Here is a 16,708-nt window from a genome sequence, read left to right on the forward strand (position 1 = left end):
ATATTATTTAGTAAAACAGCTTTCCTTCCTACAGAGCCATCAGGAACTCTCCTCTGTCAATGTTCATTGTTCTTGTTGCCTTTCATCATATCCCTCCCTCTAGCCACTAGCAAAATTATTCTACATTTTTGAATTCTTAAGAGTTTGATCTCTCACTACTGATAGAAGCAGCTTTTATTTCTCCTTGGCTTTCTCTTCATTGCCTGTAGATATTTTACAGCTGTTGTAGGTCTATGCTACTCCTTCCTTCCAGATGTTCTCTTAATCCTGGGTAAGTTCTCTCCAGAAAATACACAGTAGCCATGGAATCAGAACTTTAATGCACAGTCAGAAGCCCAAAGCAGGGAATAGATGTCATGTATAGCGATAGAAGAAGTAGCAAGCAGGAAAACCCCTGATATGGCATCAGGGACCACCCTCCCCCCCAGCAGTGGCTAACACTTGGGCTTAGCCTTGAAGTTAGGCAGAGCATAACAAAGCAAGTAAAAGAGAGGAAAAGAGCATAATATTCTTTTAAAAACCACACATTTATTTATTCCAGTTCTTATGTTTACAGTAGAGACAGCTGCAGAAAGGAGAGAAGGTTGAAAACTGTGTCAGAAGAGATTACTTACTCAGAGAAAACTCATTGTAAACCTAGCTGTATTTTGAGCAAACTTGGCAGTCCCACTCCCATCTTTACTCTGTGTCCTGCCTGATATTCTAATCCCAAAGAATCACAACAGATTCAGAGACCAGAAGCGAAATGAATCTGTGCTCATCTTCTACCTCCAGTGCTGGGAATTTCTTGCTTCCATTTTAACAATAAAGCTGTAAGTAGACATGCTCAGGCAGGTTTAATTAGAACTTCAAGATGTTACTACTCTTATCATATCTTTACTGCTTCTCAGCTGGAGTTATGTCCCGGTATTGCCCTACTGAGATGCTAAAATAAATCAGGAGAGTGCTTCCAGTCAATGTTTCTTGCAAAACCAGGCAGGTTAAACTCTTTACTTTAACCTAATCCAGGAGATCTGCACTAAAAATAGCTCACATAGCTAATTATAGCATTTCCACTAAAGAGCAGCAACAAAAGAGTGGCAACTTCTTACAATATGTTAAAAAGATTCTTTTTATACCCTAGGGAACACACAGGGATTTTCTACCAGGCAGTTGCAAAGGCTCAAATCACTGGACTCCATTTACTACTTCACTTTTGGGTTACATATATAAGAATCTTATGCCTGTTAATCTGTTTTTCACTTAAGCCCATGACATTTGGTTCCATCCTTTTGCAGTACAATGCAAACAAAAGGCTGCCCATTTCAAAGGGATTTTTCCTAGCAAAGCCCCACCACTGGAGATCTCACCTCATACTCCTCTTTAAATCCATAGCTGTCAGAGGTCTTCATTAGGTTAATATGCTGCAGGAGATCAGCCACCCTGATGGCAGGGTGCAGCTGCCCAGTCTGGTACGGGGATTCTGTGCCTTCGCAGAGATAACGAGGGACATCCAGGAGTCGGCTGGACTCTGCTGTTGCACTGTGATTTTCATCTGTATTCACAAGAAATTGGTGCATTACGTACCCACAGAGCAGTAACACCTGCTGCTATACATATTGATACCTATTTTGAACCTCTTCCTTCAAAAACATCTCTAATTTCTGAGAAGGCAAAGCACTTACTTTCCAGCACATGAATACTGTGAAGCACATAAAAGAATTTAACAGCAAACACATACAAAATTTTGCAGTCCTTCATCCAGCAATAAAGATGTCTGAGGGGCATTTTATTTGAAGCTACAAAACTTCATGACATTAATGTACTTGGAAACTCCAGACTCTATCAACCAAAGTAACTTTTTAAGGGCTAATATGTATCAGCAGCAATATTATACCTTAAACAATAAATTAGAATAATTCCATAGTGGTATAAGCACGTAATTTGTCTAAAGCCAACAAAGAGTGAATTGAGAACCCAGTAAAAAAGAGAAGCAATTATGCCACCACTTCAGAACACCACCTCCACTTAGGAAGATGAATCAGCACTACAGAGTGGTCATTTTAAGTCAGGTCTTTTAGTAGAAAAATGAAACTTGAGTTGAGTGTGCTAATTTCAGTCACAATTTTTGCCCTGTATAAGCAAAGAAGTTTCTTGTAATGCTCTGTGCTACACCAATTCTCATATCAAAACCAAATGTCAAAGCTGCATGACGTGATCACATTTTGTCAATCCCTTCTGTGAAATAGTTATTTTATTCAAATTATTAATTATCAGATCAAATGAATCTGCACAGGAAGAAAAATTCTAATCTAAGTAGCTATTGGAATGAGAAGTGGGTAGTCAACCCCTCCTAAACTTCTTTGAAATCAGTTTACCGTCTTCCTTGCAAAGGATCCAGATTAGGAGACAAAACACTCTGGGAAAAAAATGAATGCCCCAAGGGTTGAATTTTGTACAATTACACCACAATGCAAACACCATTAATGCCTTCTGAAATTAAATCTCCTGAGAAATCCAACTCTTCAAAATTAGCACCCAAGTTGCTAATTTCAGTACATTTATGCCTCACTAACCTGCCTAACAATATGAGTGATATGCAGCAGTCACTTTTTATTGTAGTGTTACCCCTACTAAATTACACACATTTCAAACCACCTCAGGATTTGTAGTTCTCCCCATTCCTCACAGAATACTTACCAGTAATAGGCACTTTAACCCATTGAAGCAGCAAAAAACAATGAGTGAACAGAACATGAGAAATTTATTTCAGGACTATATTAGAAAATGGCTAAAAGAAAGCGACATTCAAAGTTGTTAAATCTTCACAATATGTAACAATGAAAGCCGTTTAAAAAATATAAGGGCCACATTATTATACTATCAGTGTAATAATAGGGACTTGGGAAAAGCAAAATTGTCATACTAACTTAGTGCTAATGTACACAGAATGGAGAGCAGCATTAATAACTGATACATGAAGAAAAAGAAAACTAGCATAGCTACAAAGTAGTAAGAGTTTCATATAAAAAAACATGTGCTATGATTTAGAACCCATAAAATATTCCTTTTCTCTAAATAAGGCAGAAGAAAACTGTTTTGTCATGCTGGGCCAAACAAAGGCTATATGAAAATGGAGTAGGCCAAATTATGCAGTTCCAAAGAACAAGATTACAGGTACCCAGCCTCTACTACATGGTGTGCCCAAAAGTTTGTACACTTCTCTCCACTATTTCAGTCCACTCAATGAAAAATATTATCTCTTCCAGCTATCAATGGTTTGCTTATAGGAAGAGATTATCATGCCCAGAATAGAATTACTAGCAAATGGAAATGCAGACAGGAACTATTAAGCTGTTCTTCAGTTAGTTCCTTGCCCTTGGTATTCACAGCTGTCTGTAACTGTGCCTACCACAGCAGCAAATACCATGGCAGTATGGGAAGGTACCTCACAGGATCAGACTTCAAAGTTCTCTTGATTATTTGGGAGACAATGTGAAAATCAACAAGGTGAATTGAATGGTGAATGCAACAATAGTGTGTGTTGGAAAGGGAAGTGAAATATATAACTGCAGAATGGAGTCATAGACTGGAAAATGATAACTGTGATTTTACAGATAACTCAATGCAAGTCAGTAACGTGAGCACAATAAAAAGGAGAAAATACAGTTCATTTAGCAGAAACAGTAAAAGTGGGGCATTGGGGTACCTATTCCACTCAGCTCAGCTTTAAGACTTCTTCCAAGAACTGTGCCTGATTTGGGGCACTGCAATTTAAAATTCAGCCTATGACTTGGAAAGTTGGAAAGCATTCAGAGGAAAATAATGACAACAAATTTAGAAAACATCAGCTACAAGTGAAATGATGGGGTTAAACTCAACTAAAAGAGAAATAATTGAGGACACAAGAGCCTTTTAATGTGTAAAAGACTGTTTTGAAAGGACAGAAATGTGCCAGTTTTCCATATTTTCTAGGAGTCTCTCAAAAGGAAATGGCTCAATCCACAGCAATGAAGATTTAGTCTAGATAAGCCTAGTTAGGAAAAACTAGGGGTGAGCATTAATAATACTTAGTAGTAACAGTTAGTAGTAATTAATACTCAAAAAATTGACCTTTGGGTCCCAAATAATACTAATATGAATTGGAATTTATTTTTACTAAGAAGGACTGAGGCACTGGAACATTCCAGTGCAAGAGCAAAACTGCTACAGATTTTTAAAACATAATGAGACGATTTCCATAAAGAATCTGTATTATATGTATAATGTCCGTCTTCAAAGCAGTGAAGGGATTTAATTGCCCCCAGGTCCCTTTAAGCTTTACTTCTAGGAATCTAATTTTCAACTTGTCTACATTCACATCCACTTCCTGATATTTGTCTTTTATCCTAAAATAACCTCAGCAACTGACTGAAACCCAATACTGCACATTGTGTTTATCCAACCGAAAATGTGAGTATAAATTATATCTTTATCTTATTTAAAAAAAAAAAAAAAAACAACACTAAAACCTTCATTCAGTGTTAGATGCAGCATTGACATAGGCAGTCTGTCCATTTCAATGTATGTTCTTCTTGTTAAAGTAAGTATAAAGCTGAAAAATTTACTAGTTATTGCCAACTAAATTATGTAATTAATACAAGTATACAGAAGTACCTGCTCAGAACATGCAAAGAAAGTTGTTGTTTCCTCTTAGATATTCTGAAAGTTTTTCCCTTTTCTATTTTTCTTCTCATTCTCTTTACTTAGAAAATTGAGCTTTGGGTGCCAAAAAATGCTAATGTGGACCTGCATTTTATTTGTAAAGATATCTTAATAGAGCTCTAGTTTCACATATCAGTTTATTGGAACTCAGTTTCAAAGCTCTGGGGAGAAAAATTTTAGTATTTTCCATTTACATATTTCCTCATTTACTCTTCAGTTAGCAGTGGCTAGGAATAACTTCTTAATGAGTATATAAAATAATTTTTATTCTGAAATTGTTGTCAGTTGTCTGAATTGATGAACTGAGAGTAGAATTATTTTCTGGCAACAGCATAGTTTTACATAAAACAAGCTGTTTCAACGTTCAACCATGCAAGGAGACAAAACTCATGCAGGAATGGATAATGATGGACTAGGGTCCTCACCTAACACAGCTGTCGGCACAAGTGGATCATTGGGCACTGTAGGAAAACAAAGCCCATGAAGAAATACATTACCCTTAATTTATGTATTTTTAAGAATAAAAACAATATACTTCAGAGTATAACCAAGTGTTAACTAAACTCCATTAATTTTATTACAAGAGAAAACCAGAACAAATACAGTTCCAGAAAGCATCCTGAATAAAAGAGGAATGAAAGGCAGTGATTTCACACTTCAGAAATGTAATGATCAGAGCAAAGAGATCCTTACTGAAATGAAATAAAGAAGACATTGCATGCAATTTAGTTTTTGAAAGGGCTCCTCCTTCACTATTGTTTTTTCACTTCACAATAAAGGTTCACTTTCATAGAACTCACTTCTTTCCTTTTAAACCTATCCTCTCATGTAATAGTTGAATAGCTAATCTCAAAATAAAATGGTATTTCTATAAAGTTTTCCAGGTAATTAAAAAAAATTATATACATTCTTACTGTTAATAGCTTTTTTAATGTGCAGTACCAAAGAGATTGCTCATAATGAGTACAGGAAAATCACAGATACACAGATGCAGATGTCTGAATAAAATTCATAGAATTTTATCTTTCATTATCACAAGAACCATGCAGAGATAAATGCACTGTTTCGGACAGAAATGGCAGAATCCAGGATTTGTTTTTGTTCCAGTCTGGAACAAAAAATTATAATTTCAACGTGTCTGTGACAGAATTAAGCTCCAGTTCTCAAACAATCTGCCTGAAAAGTTTGTTACTTTCAGGAAACCCTGAAAGCTTGGAACACTCGTATTAGCACAGACAATGGTCAGGAGAAACAAATCCTCCAATACACAAAAAATCACATACCTAGGATGTTAGAAATCGGTGATGTTGGACTTCTTTGCCAACCAACCAGGACAGCTGTGGTGGCTGGAGCTCATGGCCTTGGCATCATATCAGTCCATCTGAAAGGCTGCCTGTGTGCCTGGCAGCCCTGGTTCACTAATAGCCATGTAAATTCCTGATGAATACTTAGCCTGGGATCCACCATCACAGTCCATATCAAAATGTCTCTGCAATCCTGCCTCCACAAATTTCAATGCCAATAAGACATCAAACGTTGGAGACTTTTCAAACTGTTCCAGCCAAAACTGTGTAGAAAAACCACCAGGCTGATACTAAACTCCCATTTATAATTGGTTATGAGACACTTAAAATGTTAGCATTTTGCAGTTTGGTAAGCTTCAATAAACCAAGCAACAAACCCTACTCCAAAACCCATTTCCCTTAAAACAACCAGGAAAGATCTTAAGAGCCTTAAGGGATGTATTTTGCTCAAGCATGGTAAGCGGTATTGGAGACAAGAAGGGATATGGAGTGCCATTCCCAGAAGATGGCACTTCAGAAGCAGCTCAGGCAGCTCAGATCTATTTAAAGCCAAGCCACAAGTCCATGGAGCTGTGCGAAGCTCAGGTTCCTACCAGCTCCATGGCAGAACTGTATCCCTTTGTAACTTATACACTAGTTTTGAAATATTCAGTCTGCCAGTGGAGTATCTTGCTTTTGGCAAGGTATAGAGCAGATGTTGGGAGGCAAGAGTGCTGAACAGTGGCAGCTATAACCCTTAACAGTCAGAAGCCCAAACTTTTTCAAAACCAGACAGTTGGCATCTCTATAAAATATGAATACAAATATAGAACAAATTTGCAGATATATTAATAAGCTTGTTCCTAAACTTCACAAACAGCAATAAAAATTGTCAATGTTTCCTTCTGTTGTAATGTCCTTGCTGCCAAAAAAATAGAAATTAATTTGGACCTCATATTATTTTTTTTCATGACAGACACGGTGTTATGCAGTAATATTTTATGTGCTGGCATTAAATAGTCTCATGAGGGAAAACTCAATTTCAAGTTTTAACTGAGTTATTCTAGAATAGGTATAATGCTTTCCCTAAAACAAATATCATTGCATAGTGAAAGCACATGCAAATATTTAATTAAATAACTTCCCGCATTCCAATAAGGATAACACACAAATATCCCTACTCAGCCTTTTGCTTTACCAGTGTTCCTGGAAAAGCTGGAGCTCAAAACAATTTTCCTTAACAGCAGAATTGTTTTCTGCGTTTCCATATTCACCTACACTCTGGAGTATCTATCACTCTCTACTTACATCTGGGGCTGAAGTTATGAGAGTCCATAAATGTGATTGACAGGGGATCCTCTGCATGCAGAGTGCTCTGGTCGGCGTAACTCCTGTCCATGGCATTCACCATGTGGGTCATCTCCTGGCGGGTGGTTCCCATGGCATCCTTGCGCTTCTTTGCAAGTTTGCTGCCCAGCCAAAAAAAGACAAAACGTAAACTACCTTAATATTTGATGAACATTTGTGTCTACAGTAATCATTCTCTATAATCCTGAGTGACTGAAAAGTTTGACTTATTTCCCTTTGTACAATTTTTTCAGCATGTAATTGGTAAAACTGTGCACCCTGCTATGAAACAGTCATGGTCTTGTGTTTTCTGTACACACACAAAAATGCTGTAAGCACAGAAGTGCTTACTTCTGTAGCCTGGTAGTAATTTTTTTTCCTGTGGAGTAATTACACTAATATAAACAAATTAGAGAATATAATTACATTTTAACTGAAATGACAAATAAGAAGCATCTGTGCATGCAGTTTTATCAACCATCTCCATTTAAATATCTGTTTTGATTTTATAAATGGATAATTCATTCCCCTTGCTTGCCTTGTTGGGAAAAAGAGTCATGTAACCTTCTAAATTACTTTGTTAGTCAAAAAACCTATGAAGTAACAAAAGAAACATAATTATTCAATACATATTTATATTACGTTTTATGTAAAAGGTTGTGCTGCCCGTTCAATATACAAGATACAAGAGAATACCACACTATGTTCCTGATACTGAACTTTGGTTCTTTGAAAAACAAAACCACCCTCATCATTCTACCCTTTCATGCAGTTTGGGAACATCGCAATCTTGACATTAACAGTCTTACACTCTGTATCACAGTTAAAGACCAACCTAATCTGTACAACTAAACCCCTCAAATTAACAGCCAATGCTCTTAAAGTACACATTTCAGAAATATCTCTCAATTCCCCCCTTTTGATAAAGAATTGGAAGTGATTTTCACTGTCTCCAGGAGTCAGATGGAAGAAGGTAATATATTTTAATTATAACTTAAAGCCTACAGCACTTAAAGCATATATCTCAAGTAGCAGGAACTATGCAGAGCAGCATGAGGTGCACCTTGGTTCTGCAGAAACCTGTAACATGCATTACACTGTTCTGAAATCTCCCTGTTTTCAGCTGAAACCATGACTACAATACAACAGATAACAGACCTGTTTAGTTGGATAAATCTGACGCCATATGGGAGAGACACAATCACTTAAGACACTGAGTTCTTGAAAATGTATATTTAAAACACTGCTTATCTTCATAAGCTTTTTCTGCACAGAATACCATCAAATGCTCTGGTAATTGTTTAGACAGTGTTTATCTTACATTTCTCTTGACTAAAAGGACTTCCAACTTTAAATATGCCATTCACATTCTAAGAGCAGACAAGGATAATATTAGACACTTATTACATATTAGAATACTAGATATTAGGAAGATATTCCTTGCTATCAAGGTGATGAGACATTGACACTAGTTGCCCAAAGAGGTTGTGGACTTCCCCTCTCTGGACATTTTCAAGGCCATGCTGGATGGGGCTCTGAGGAATCTGATCTGGTGGAAGATGTCCCTGCCCACAGCAGGGGGCTTGGAAGTAGATGATCTTTAGGGTCCATTCCAACACAAAAAATTCTGGGATTCTATGAAGACTATTAGTGCAAATTATCCATCCATTTACTTGTTGAGTCCTGGGAATGTTCACCAGAAAGGACCTACACTGTTCTCTAGGGCAAAAGTACTTCATGCTTGTGCATATTTAAGAAAAAGTCATAGGGCTGTTTCTTAAGTAAAGAGTCTTGGTTCATGATGAGGGACCACAATGTAGAATATGGATGGACAAAGCCCTCCTGTGAATAATATATTCTTCCACCAATCAGACTCAGGTCCTTATTTTGTCACATTTCCCACAACACCTCCCCCCTTCTTTTTCTCCATCTACGGATGGAATAGTTGGAAAATTACCACTCAGTAATATTCTCGCTACAAAAATCCCAAAGGTGGTCTATAAACCTATCATTTTTTTCATCAAACTGTTGTTTGATGGAGTTCTGTAGCAGTTGTTAAATGAAAAAAAAAAAAAAATGTTGAATGTCCCCCCTAAAATGCTTTATTTTATACATTTACTCCACACATTCCTTTCCACTTAAGAGGAACTGGTTTAAATGACACTCTGGTTGAACAAATGAAGACCATAAGAACTTCCAAGAGTGAAACTGCTTGAGCTTTATAACTGGTTCCCAATAGTATCAAAGCCTTCACAAAACTAGCATTTCTAGTTCAAAGTAGTTTTTTAAGTTTCAAAGCCTTTCAAATAGTCTCTGTACACTGAAGAGCACCTTTTCCTAACAGAAACAGAACAAAAAGACTATTACATCTCATCTCTCGACGATATTAAGCTTTTCTTTGAAGCATCACTTTGTAACAAAACCTGCTAGCTAAGCTAAATAAATCAACAGCTATTAAGGCTTTCATGTTATTAGCTTATTACAGTAGCTACTTTCTAATTCTTAGGCTCTGCTTCAATGCCTAAAAAGGCCTATTGTGTTGTATTACTGCAACCCAAAGCTGCTGGGAAGTGGGAGGACAGCTTTATTGTTCAACAGCTCCTGGCTCCCTTGCAGTTTGATGACTTCTTTTTCCTTTCCTTTCCTTTTTTTTCCTTCCCTCACTCAGTTAAAGGCACATGCAATCTATGCTTCGTGATAGTTAGGCGAATCATTAGGTTAAAGGACTTGAAGCTGACAGAAAGTGTAAATGATTCTCATTATCTGCTAAAGGATTCAGTTGGATGAATCTGCACAGGTGGGTGTTACAGTGGTTGGAGGGGAAATGTGCTTCATCATAGGATGAAACTGTGTGGTTAATTATCTTGAGTTGAAGCAATTGTTATTTAACAAGGAAATTATAATTTGTCACAATACATCAGAGAATGGCAGTTACCTAAACTAGCTTATCTTTTTTTTTAAGTTTGTTTAAAGAAGTCCACTAATTTTGCCTAAAAATGTGGAAGAGCATCATTATCGGACACCACCACTTCATCAAAGCACTCAAGTGCATGCCTAGAACTCCTCTGAAGTCAAGGGCTTTGTGCATTTATTTAAAATGAAGGAGGTGTGTAACTGCTTGCTCAATCACAGACAAAACTGTCACAGTCCTCACAAAAACTCATTTGGTCAACAAGTATAAAAAAAGTCAGTTTTTCTTCAGTGAAGCAAAACTTTATACAAACCAATGCCATAAAATAAGATCCACACTTAAAGATGTGTATGCAAAGCACCTCAAAAGCAAAAGAGGCAGACCATAAACCATTTATAAAAGTTTGGCATCTGCCTACAACCTGCACAGGAGAGGCGGTGCACAAGATCACTCCTGAACTGACACTTGAAGAAAGTTCAGTTTGTGATTTACAGGCACAGTTCACTAACTAGGAAATGGGAAAAGAGCTTTTTTCCTCAGTCTGATGTGTTGCTGTGAACCATAATGCAAATTAAATTATGATTATAATAAACTAAAATGATAGTTAAGGAAAAATCTGTAGCAAAAGCTAAAGTCTCAATATACAGTCAGAAATACAATATCCCTTTAAAAAAAAGAAACAACAGGGTAAGAATAAAAGGAACAATGATACAAGCAATTTTTCAAGCCTGAGAACAACAAAAAGTAACAATCAATAGAACTTTGGAAAAATTATAGAGACTGTTTTTCTTTTTTAAAAAGGGATACTGCATCTTTAAAACACGTAAAATAGTACGTCACCCATATTCTACTTACAGATAGTAGGAGTAAGAATAGTAGCTCCTCCTGGCAAGCAAATCACAGACAGTGGAAAAAGAGAAGCAATGGTGAATGAAAAGCGTGACTCTGTCACATCCAATAAAGCAGAGAAATGTGCGTTTAAAAAAAAGTTGAAAAATTCATGTTTCTTTGGTTAGCATTTCAACTTGCTCATGCACAAACTAGCCTTACTTTGCCATGCAGTTAAAAACAAACAAAAAAAAAACCAAAACCAAAAAACCCCTAGCGTATAAAAATGATTTGTTTTTTTAGAAAGACCACTTGAGAAAATTACATGCTGAGATTTCACTTATTGCCAAATATTTTGAAAATTAAATGGATTGTGTAATTTCAACATGCAGTTCAGCATAATATAATGATTACCGCCTAGATGTCATGACAAATGAACAGCTGTGTACAAATCTTGTGCAGCAGATATGCTTTTTACTTTTCCATCACAAAAAATAAAGGTTCCATTATAAATACATTTAATCAGAAAACAATTTCTTGTCATTCCCATTAACATCTTTATCAGTACACAGTTGTATACATATATGTTTGTATGCGTAGTATGTGTAGCTATATGAGTACACACATTTTAAAGAAAACTGCACATTTCCAGCAGACATGTGTGTACTGGCATATACACCACACATTTCCTGGATGCAAACATATGCTTTCTATTTTAAAATCTTACAATTGGAAATGCCGATGTAGACATGCTAAGCGTCAAAAATATGGAAGGTAAACAAATGGAAGGAAATGAAGGACATTTGGAAATAGTCCAACAATGATTTCGAAAATAAAAATGGCATTGCTTGTTAAAGATGCAGTATCCCTTTTCTTAGCTGGTTTGATTACTCCAGTAAAAGTCTGTAAAAGCTGTTAAGAGCTTCATTCAGGAAAACTTCAAACCAATTTGTATAAAATGATCAGGCAAAGTCTAAAACATCTCAAGCTCATGAACAAAACTGCTTAGTACTCCATTTTTCAATAAAATGTAATGCTGCATTTAATCAGTTTGAGATAGTGGTGGCTGTGCATACAACTTAATAAACTAATAAAAATGCAGAAACCATTGTTTTATTGACTTTTCCATCTAAAAAGCTGTGGTCAATTCAGGTACCAAAAGGGATACTACATAATGGATCACTGAATAGGTACACTACAGAGGATGATTCAGACAGATTGGTTTTCAGTCCCACCAAAACTAAGTGAAGTGTGTTTTTGTATATGTGAATGTGTCAGAGTTTTTAAAGCTGTTTCTGGCTTCATGATATGAATTGCCCTGATTCACTAGATGGACTGATTTAACTCAGGAACACAGTTTTCCTATGCCTTTTCTAAGAGACTTGACTAAAGCTGGTATTAAATAAGTGCCCATTTTCACTAAAGGCAGAGGGGGAGAAGAATGACACACCTACAACATACGCAATAGCCAACCAATTAAACTATCATGATGAAAAATTGCCAAACATTAAAGATTCATTAAGCAGGTTAATTTCTCACCTATTTAGAATACAAAATAGTACAGGAGTTTAGAAATATTATGTGCTTAAAGTGATGATAATTCCTAAAAGGATATTGCCTTCACAGGTTCAGAGGAGGGAAGGGGGCAAAAGTGGAAATTTAAAAATATCACTTCACAGATATAATTAACTGACTTTGGTCAAACAATTCAATAGTGAAAATTTGAGCCTAAAAGGACTCTGAAAGGAAGAGGCAAAAAGGATAGGAAAAATAAACACATGGATTTGTTTGTTTGTTTGTTACTTGCAAAACTAGTCAATCACATCTGGAAGTGACTGACACTGTAGTGTTAGATGGTCTCTCTCTCACACACGAACACACATGCACACACAGAATTTTCTATTAAACGTAAGGGGACCACTGTAACACGCACTAAGATCATACTTCCCAGCACATACCTTGCTACAAAGCTACAATATAGAGATTTCCTCCTAAAAGCTGAAAAACAACTTATTTTTTTGTTTTTCAAAAGTTGTGTAAATAAGGAATACTGGTATGTCTTTTTTAGCATATGATGAGTTGGACGTTTTGCATATGTGTTAATTCTCAACCACAGAGGTAAACAACAGAGAAAAGTAAAAGCACTTTTGGGAAAAATCACATATGTAGCTAACTAACACAGAACACTATAAGCATACCTAATGTTTCTAATGCAGACGTTTCTTCTCCAAGTTATATATCTCCAGGGATAATTGTAAAAAGGCAATAAATTAAAAAAATCTAATGCAAACCAGTAATTATAACATAGAGAATGATCTTAATCTTTAAAATTAATAGCAAGCTGCATTTCAGAGGAATATACGCAACAATTACAAAAATACTTTTTATTATAACTCCTGCAAAAGGCAAGGGAACGCAACGCACACACCATGGGAAGGCAAAGGGCTCGTTCTATCCAAGAGAAACCAGCTTGTGCCACGTGAAGGGGACCCGCCAGGGAGGGAGTGCACAGAGAGAGAGGAATTAGTTTCTGTACTATAACTACGGAGTTACAGGGACATATTATGGAATTTTAAGCCGGGTGAAAAGACTTGCAACTACTGGGAAGGCTAGGCTTTGAAACACTGACCAAGCAATAGGATAGCACAAGTTACTACAGGGAGGAGGATTGGGATGCAGGGTTAGCATTGAACAGTGCCAGAAGATGGCGATATTGCTTACTGTCTAAGAAAGCACTGAAAAAAATGTAAGTTCACTCAAATTAATACACTTTTAAACAATTGCATGCACTAAGGACTCACTAGATAATTTTACAGTGATGTGGTATGTCTTTTAAGAAAAAACTCCAGGTTTACAAGAGCATAAATAGAGGTATAAAATTACATTATTTTGCAAGCTGGGTAACATACAGATACAAATAACTCATTAGAACTGCATAGAGAAAATAATATTAAGTGGTTAAAGCATGAAAAGTGTATTAATAATAAGTTACTATTTTTTCTTTGCTTTAAAAAATAAAAAAGGCTCCATGAATTTCAATTCCACCCACTTTAATATTCTGTACATTCTTCCATCTCCAACTTAAAAACCCTTGGAAATAAATAGGTGTGAGAAAATGTATAGTTATCAGATTTTAAATATAAAGAAATCCTCTCTTTAAAGACATCCTAAGAATCACAGCAAAACCAAAAGAAAACACAAAGAACTAGTCCAAAAACCAGTGTGACCTACCAGTCCTAAAACTTTTTTTCTAAAGACCTGTAAAAAACACCCTTTTTTATTGTTTGATAGGGAGGGGAGAAAAAAAAGATCAATCAGCACAGATAATTCTCTTACCTTTTTTTGACGATCAATATGACAACAAGGAGAAGTAGGATGAATACCAGAATTCCAGCACTTATTCCTGCTATTTTCACCACTCGATCTGTTTGTTTAGCTGGATCCGGAATCACCTCAGGTTCTTCTGTTGCTGCTGCTAAATGAATCAAAAATAGAAGTTACTTAAATGTGTAAGCATGAGAGACAAGGAAATAATTTTTGGTGATAATTTTCAAATATGTGTGTGTCAATACAATTTGACTACAAACAGTAGTCAAAATATAGACAGAGGCATCACGTGTTTAAATATCTACACATATGTACATAGACACAGTATAAACTTAACAGAACCATAGAATAAGCATAGTTGAAATGGACCTACAAGGATCATCAAGTCCAACTCCTGGTCCTGCACAGCACCATCCCCAAAAGTCACACCATGGGCCTCAGAGCATTGTCCAAATAATTGAACTCTGTCAGGCTTGGTGTTGTGACCACTTCCCTGGGGAGCCTGTTCCAGTGCCCAACCTCTGTCTGGGTGAAGAATCTTTTACTAATACCCAACCTAAACCTCCCCTGACACAACTCCAGGCCATTCCCTCAGGTCCTGTCAGTGGGCACCCCAGAGCAGAGATCAGTGCCTGCCCCTCCTCTTCCCCTCACAAGGAAGTTGTAACTTCAATGAGGTGTCCCCTCAGCCTCCTCTTCTCCAGCCTGAAGAGACCAAGTGACCTCAGCTGCTCCTCATGTGGCTTCTTCTCAAGGCCCTTCACCATCTTTGTTGCCCTCCTTGCAAAAGCAAGTATATGTGTATATATACAGGTGAATAAATACATATGTGTATATACACCTCCACACATGCAGAAGTGTTTATGCACCTGGATTTCCAAATAAGTTACAGCATTAAAAAGCAGAAGACAAAGGAGAGACAATCCATCAACTTACCACCATTACCTTATTTCATGATATTTTTTCAGATATTAAATATGGAATATTTAACACTGAATAGTAAGAAAACATTAACACACAAATAGTAAAACACTTTTTTCCAAGCCACAATCTGAACCTTAAGCTGCAGTGCTTCTCCATCCAGTTTCAGTCCACCTTTGGACATTAATTCACCTTACAGCATCTGGTCTGAGATCTGCATTCTACTGGGAATTTTGATTCTCTAAATAAGGTCATCCACAAAGTCAAGCCTAAAGTCAGCAGGAGTTTTATTTCTGTTTATAGGCCCTGGAAAAAAACCCACAAACCAGTGTTCTACAGAGAGATGAAACCACTGTGTAACACAGCTGAGTAGGCTGAGGCTACAGGTTACAGCAGAGAGAAAAATAGAATATACAGGAAAGCGCAAAGCAATTCAGTCTGCACCTCTTTGCATAACAGCCTGGTGTGCAATGGATCAGGGATGTGAGCTTTTCCAGCCTGGTAAAAATATGAAAAATATAAATAGGTTTCAGCCAGGGGTAAAATCCCATGAGATGTTTACTTGTAGAATAGAAAATGGTTTCCAGTTCTCTAGTTCCTGCTTTCTAAGGCTGTGGCCTTTCCTCCACTCACTGGCATGAAGGGGTCCATGTGCTTGCTCTCCCTCTGGCCCTTCTTCTCTCACTCTCCACCCAGTGTGCAGCAGATGCCACTTAAACTCTCCCCTCGCAGCAGCTTCACGTGGAATAGTTACAAACTGCTGGTATCGTCGTGCCTATGTCATTACGCAGAAAGTGTCCTTTAGTCTGAAACTAGGATGCTTCTCAACAGATCACCAAAAGCAGCAGAATGAAAACCAAGGTGAAGTCATAAGAGAGAAAGGCTACTGCTCCCTTGAAAATCTACTCCTGTCAGAAAGCCAATGCAGTCATTATCAGGGATAATTGTATCTAACACTTTCTGGGTTTAACCATATTACACAGATCATTTCTATTCAGATTCCATGTGCGGGAACCCATAGGACCTTTCGAGGGAAGGATAATGCTGTTGTTTAAAATTTCTCTTTATTACTTGTTTCTGTAACCTTCATCTCAGCAGTATTTGAACCATGTAGTAACAACTTACCCTCAGAAAAACCTTCTGAGTTAGGAACATACTCTCTTCCAGACACCCACATGAGAGGTAGACAGACAGTGAGAGATCTGGCAGTGCTTTAATCGTAAAACTTAATCATCATCATAAGAATTCATCATTATAATCATCTCTCTCACCTACAGCTTGAACTCTGTCTACTCAGAAACACTAAATGCTTCCTTCTCTATGTAAATACACGCCTGCATGCACACTTGAATACATAACCTGTGAGGACTGAATATCTTTTGTTTGTATTGTGTGTTGTTGAGGTGTC

At 36.9% G+C, this 16,708-nt stretch overlaps 1 protein-coding gene across 19 annotated transcripts in view; it reads right to left on the minus strand.

The window, feature by feature from the left end:
- The window catches only part of PTPRK (protein tyrosine phosphatase, receptor type K), a 388,760-nt gene that overhangs the window by 22,891 nt on the left and 349,161 nt on the right, over positions 1-16,708 (minus strand). For 2 of the 19 annotated variants that reach the window (XM_017739550.1, XM_017739544.1), the window contains exons 14-20: positions 14,389-14,527; positions 13,251-13,292; positions 11,080-11,109; positions 7,275-7,444; positions 5,109-5,144; positions 2,680-2,691; positions 1,350-1,534 (exon numbers count right to left, since the gene is read on the minus strand). In XM_017739550.1, the coding sequence (XP_017595039.1) occupies positions 1,350-1,534; positions 2,680-2,691; positions 5,109-5,144; positions 7,275-7,444; positions 11,080-11,109; positions 13,251-13,292; positions 14,389-14,527 (614 nt within the window). The remainder of the gene's footprint in view (positions 1-1,349; positions 1,535-2,679; positions 2,692-5,108; positions 5,145-7,274; positions 7,445-11,079; positions 11,110-13,250; positions 13,293-14,388; positions 14,528-16,708) is intronic. The other 17 variants (XM_017739564.1, XM_017739552.1, XM_017739563.1 and 14 more) reach the window with 13 other exon arrangements.

This window comes from Corvus brachyrhynchos, unplaced genomic scaffold, assembly GCF_000691975.1.
Source record: "Corvus brachyrhynchos isolate BGI_N302 unplaced genomic scaffold, ASM69197v1 scaffold14, whole genome shotgun sequence".
NCBI lineage: Eukaryota > Metazoa > Chordata > Aves > Passeriformes > Corvidae > Corvus > Corvus brachyrhynchos.